At 37.0% G+C, this 5,283-nt stretch overlaps 1 protein-coding gene across 1 annotated transcript; it reads right to left on the reverse strand.

Moving 5' to 3' along the window:
* Window positions 1–340: 340 nt before the first annotated feature.
* LOC149797468 (uncharacterized) lies at window positions 341–4,182 on the reverse strand. Its single transcript, XM_089962279.1, has one exon. It carries the CDS (start codon window positions 3,686–3,688, stop codon window positions 1,700–1,702), a length of 1,989 nt encoding a protein of 662 aa, XP_089818405.1. The 5' UTR covers window positions 3,689–4,182; the 3' UTR covers window positions 341–1,699.
* Between the last annotated feature and the right edge of the window lie 1,101 nt (window positions 4,183–5,283).

A 5,283-nucleotide genomic window follows, 5' to 3' on the forward strand; every position in this document is an offset into this window, starting at 1 on the left:
CACATAAGAATTGATAAGAATTGACTAATTTTATTTCAGTAACATGACCTTTGTAAAAATTTGTTGTCCAGTGTTATCGGAACCTTGGCTAGCGAAGATGAATTTTACAATCAGCTTTGTAAAGCACCTTACCTGATAAAAGATTGATGCATTCAGAGGTGTTCGTTATATTTAAATAGTTTAAAGCGGTATCAGTTCCTCGAATTCATTTCAAATTTGATGCCTCTAAAGTTGTATTTAACTAGTTCTGCAGATAAAAACGAGAGATTAGAAAGAGACTTTGACTTTTATTCAGATTTGAGAGAGAGAGAGAGAGAGAGAGAGAGAGATGGGGGATGCACAAGATTTACAAGAACCTTTTCCCCGACAACTACCGGTAAATGCACGAAGTTGCATTATTTTATTAAAAAGATAACGACACAAATCAATCGTTTGTTGTACTGTGCAACGTAATGCTTGTTGATATTGGTATCAACAATTTTTATATATAATTTTTTAAACAAAATATCATTTGCGATGTAACACTATCGATATATCACAACTTTCCAAAAATATACAGTACAGAAAGAACTCGCATTTAATTATAAACCTATCACAGTGTACATAGAGATTTCTTGAGAGCATGTGGAGTTTATGAATAAATATGATGCGAGCCGAGTGGCCACACGATTAGAAATGGAGATTATGTCAGAATAAATGAGTATATGAGAGTGGGGTGGGGGTATTAGTTTTAAATCGGTATCAATATTTTATTTATATTTTTAGTAGTTTTTTTATGACCTTTCAAGAAATACAATTTTAAATACAATTTGAGAATGTTCTTACGCAACGTAGCCGCTTATTTCATCTTTAGCAATCGAGCTATAATTTTCAACAGGAGTGAACTAAATGTTCAACAGAGTTTACAGATAGTGTTGAAAAGAAGTATATAATTTTTAAATTGATAATGAATGTATTGTGAACAGATTTCTTTTAGTGCCTCTCGCAATTTAGTGCCTCTCGCAATTTTGTATTACTGCCATAAATAAAATTAGATACTGAACTTTAAGGAGACATTTGGAACATGTATACTTGAAAAGATAACGGTCCGTAAATATGAGATTTTCCAAGTAATATGTTCTATTTATCATTACCTCCTCCTGTTTATTTGCTTGAAACAGACATGTATACTTCAAGCCCCAAATACTGAACATAATACAGTAATATGGAGAAAAATGCAGGCGATATATTTTCTGAGGACATTAAAAAAAGGATGACTTTAATTGCCACTATCATTTCTTTTACTCAGTATCTAAGTACTCAGATTTACGCACATGCTTATATATGTACTTTAAATGCCAGCACAGTAAATTTGATTTTTCAAAAGCCTAGTGCTCATTACTGCCCACAAAAAGTTTGCACACACGACAATAGTTTAAAAGTTACTCGGGGTTACCAAGAACTAAACTTGATACTACATTATCAGTCAATTTAACTATTCATTGTTAACAATGCAGAATAGACAGTCAATGAAATGCAAAATTGACACGTCTCGTAAGCCTGTATCAACTGAACTGAAATTGGTATTATAGAGTTCAATGGCTGTACAAATGATACGTTTTAAAGGTAAATTCTGCAAGACAAAGCATGTCCCCGTTTCATAGTGTTTAAATATACCTAGAAGCGTTGGTTATAGATTGTCCAGTTTTGTGAAAAAAAATCAAGACATGTACTTGTAAACCCGTACCGTTCCATTATTGTCCCCTACCCATAGAAATCCATCACCGTCGACAGCAAGGGACCATGGCTCGCCGATGCCATCTCTTTCATTCAGCAGCATCTTGATAAAGTGCCCATCCTTGTCCAGAAGGTGCACTGTTTTGTTTGGCGAGTCGGCGATTAGAATTTGACAGTACTTATCGCACGCGAGTGAATTCGGTACGAAATTCTCGCGCAGTTTACTAAGTTCCTTCGGCCCATAGTACCTGGTTTTGACTTTTCCATCTGGAGTCAAAATCACCACATGGTCATGTCCTTTTGCCCAGTCGGAAACACATATGTCTTTGTTTTCATTTATAGCTACACGGACAGGTCGACTAAACATGTAATTCTGCTTGTCCTTCTCGAACCTTTCACAGCGGCCATATTGAGTCACCCTCAGAACCGTTCCTTTAGAGTCTGGGGATTTGATCGTCTCCTGTAGCCTATCCATGGCGCAGACCAAGACGTCTCCAGAGTCAGTCTGCGTCAGACCAGATGGAAATAACGGCATTGTGGCAAAGTCGGTGACTTGTCCGTTTGTCAAAAGTCTTCTTATCTTCTTTTGTACAGGGAGGGAGATTAGAACGGTTCCATCAGATGACAAGTGTATGTCCCCGACTTCGTATCCAACGTTGACTGTTGACAAACATTCGCCATTTTTCGCATATTTGAAGATCTTTTCTGACAGACTGTTGCAAATCCAAGCGTTGCCATCTTTCATTGGTGCGATAGAGATAATGGCTTTGTTTCCCGTTACTGTGAAGGAGTTGACCTCACGTATCACTAAAGCCAGCGCAGGACGTACTTGAGCTGGGACGGCGATGGCCAGAGTAGAAGATAGCTCGGACGTCCACGTACCAAAGCAAGTGAAAAGCTCCACAGATGGTATCGGCCCGGGGTTGAACTTGAATTCCGTAAAGTCAACAGAAGCGTTAGGAATCTCTGACGGCAGATTTTCAACCCTGTTTCTCATGTTGTGTGCGTTTTCTATCACATCGTGGTCACTTGCAACATTTATAAAAGATTCTGCAGACAGTACAATAGATGTCATCGAGGCTAAGACAGTCTCTCGCTCTTTTTGATGCTTTTGTATCTCCTGTTCCATCTCCTTGTTTTTCTGTTTTATCTCGGATACCATTTCATTACATATTCTGTCTATTTCATCATGTAGTACTTTGGCTTGCGCTTTGATTCTTTTTATCGTGTCTTGTGTATTTTTTGTCACGGCTTTCAACATTACGTTAAGTCCTTTCAGATGGTCCTCAATTTTAGGGAGGTAGGATCTTATGTTCTTTAGAGACTTAACTATCTCACGTTTCTTCTCAACTGCGACATCTCCGATCTCTTTTGTTTGATGGACAGTATGATGCAAAGTTTTGCAGTCTCGGCACACGATTTTTCCACAAGGAACACAGAAAAATCTAAGCTCCTCTGCCGGATGGCTGTCACAGTATATCTTCTCTTGAATCTTTTTATTTGCCGTCGTCTTCTCAGTCCCAATGTCAGCCGTACGATGTGTTCGTGTTGCTTTCATCTTGTAATGGAAGATACGGCACGAGTCGCACATGTTTGACTCGCAGTCCAGGCAACGCTCGACAGCGGGGTTTCCAGCATTGCAAACGTCGCACGGCGGCGGCTTATTTGTCATTTCTGACGCTAAAACATACAAATTTGGCGGCAATCCCTTCACTCCGCCTTTCTTTGGAATCTCAATTTTTCTACTACAAAGAGGACATGGAAAATTGTTGTTGTATTTACCCTTCTCAACATACCTTCTGAGGCATTCTTTACAGAATGTATGAAGGCATGATAAAAGCTTTGGGTCTTTGAAATATCCGTCACATAACATACAATGCAAAGTCTGTGCTTTTTTAGTTTCTTCAATAAGATCTTGGATTGTTTTTGTTGTCTTGGGTAATGGGTCGACTATTCGCGCAGGTTTTGACATCGTGAATGTTCCGAACACGACTGAAAGGTTTTCAGAGAATAAATTAAATTCTGTTTGAATCTATAACACGTAAGTTAAAAGTAATGGATACCTTTCTCAAGGTGACTAAACGATTAAGTAATGGCGATACGAACACTGACAATAATCGATCTGATCAAGCAACACGGATCCAGGCAATGGAATGTCCCAAAAATGAGAACTGTTTTAATCAGTTAAGTTGAACAAGTATGCTTTCTTTAGAATTTCCTGACACTTATGGTCAGTCCAAGGAAAAATTGGAATTAGTCGGCTAAAGTACAATCTCCTAATATCCAGTGCATTCCATTGTGGAATATACATAAACGTTTTGACTTTTTATTTTAAAGATGTCACTTCTTTTCCTTTAGGGTCAGACCAAACTTTTTGGATAGAAGGTATCCTTTTCAAAGATCATCGTCTTAAACGTCGTATTATAATATACTCATCTGTATACAAATTATGACACACGATTCGAAAGCTTCACGAAGAGAAATCCACCGCCATTAAACGTCCAAACACTAATGGTATTTTGAACAGATTATACCACTTCAAGCTCCCCTTTTCAGTGCCTGGACATATATGATCAACGCCCCTCCAATTAACTAGCTATCCAAAAGCTGTTTCGTTTTTCACTGTAATTATAATTAGCTGAAGTTTTATATCCATTAATATTGTGTCAAAATAAAAATGCTCTCTGAAATATAACATTAATTATATTTCCTTAGAACCAATTTATTGACTAATGAATGTTAATTTGGATGAAGCTAATGAACGAAGGAGTAACTTAGGACTAAAGTCACAAGAAACCATTGTAAAGATAAAGAAAGGTCTGGGTTTAACATTGATTATTTCATACGTGACATCTGCTGGGGTACTCATCTACCTTTCTCTTGTTCCTGGCACTTACAATGAATTTTCAACGGTCTATCGGGACCAGTTGGTTCATAAATGTATTCTCTTATTTTCAAATTAACAATAGGCACGAAAAATTTCATAAAGCACTAAAGAGGATGCCGACGACATGGAACTTCACCGGTGTCCATATCAGGAACACAATAAAAAAAACAAGGCAGCGTGACGTATCAGTCATAAGAAGACAATGTCCTTTAGGTAGTTTAATCATGGCATGGAAAGCTTTCGGCCTCATATGAAGTATATACCCTTTTACAAGCCCCCTATGTATATATTTTTAGTTACCTCACAAAAGTTTACTTTCAAAAAGGATGTTATATTATAAAACAGATTAAGATGAATTTGAAACAGTGCATGGAAATTTCGGACAAAATTACACCACCATGTGTAAAAAAATTACAAACTGAATTATTTTGTTATTCACTAAACATATAAGTTTTACTTTTATAACAAGCTCTGACTATTTAAACATATGTCATTTAGACATAAAAAATTAATTATAATTTGTACTTTTGGTGGATGTAACTTGACAGACCCGAAATTTAAGCAGTATATAACGTATTCATAAAACACGTGCAAGCTTTAACGTATTCATAAAACACGTGCAAGCTTTAACGTATTCATAAAACACGTGCAAGCTTTAACGTATCAAACACAAATCCCAT

This window comes from Sinohyriopsis cumingii, chromosome 6, assembly GCF_028554795.1.
Source record: "Sinohyriopsis cumingii isolate HCF-2022 chromosome 6, ASM2855479v2, whole genome shotgun sequence".
Classification (NCBI taxonomy): domain Eukaryota; kingdom Metazoa; phylum Mollusca; class Bivalvia; order Unionida; family Unionidae; genus Sinohyriopsis; species Sinohyriopsis cumingii.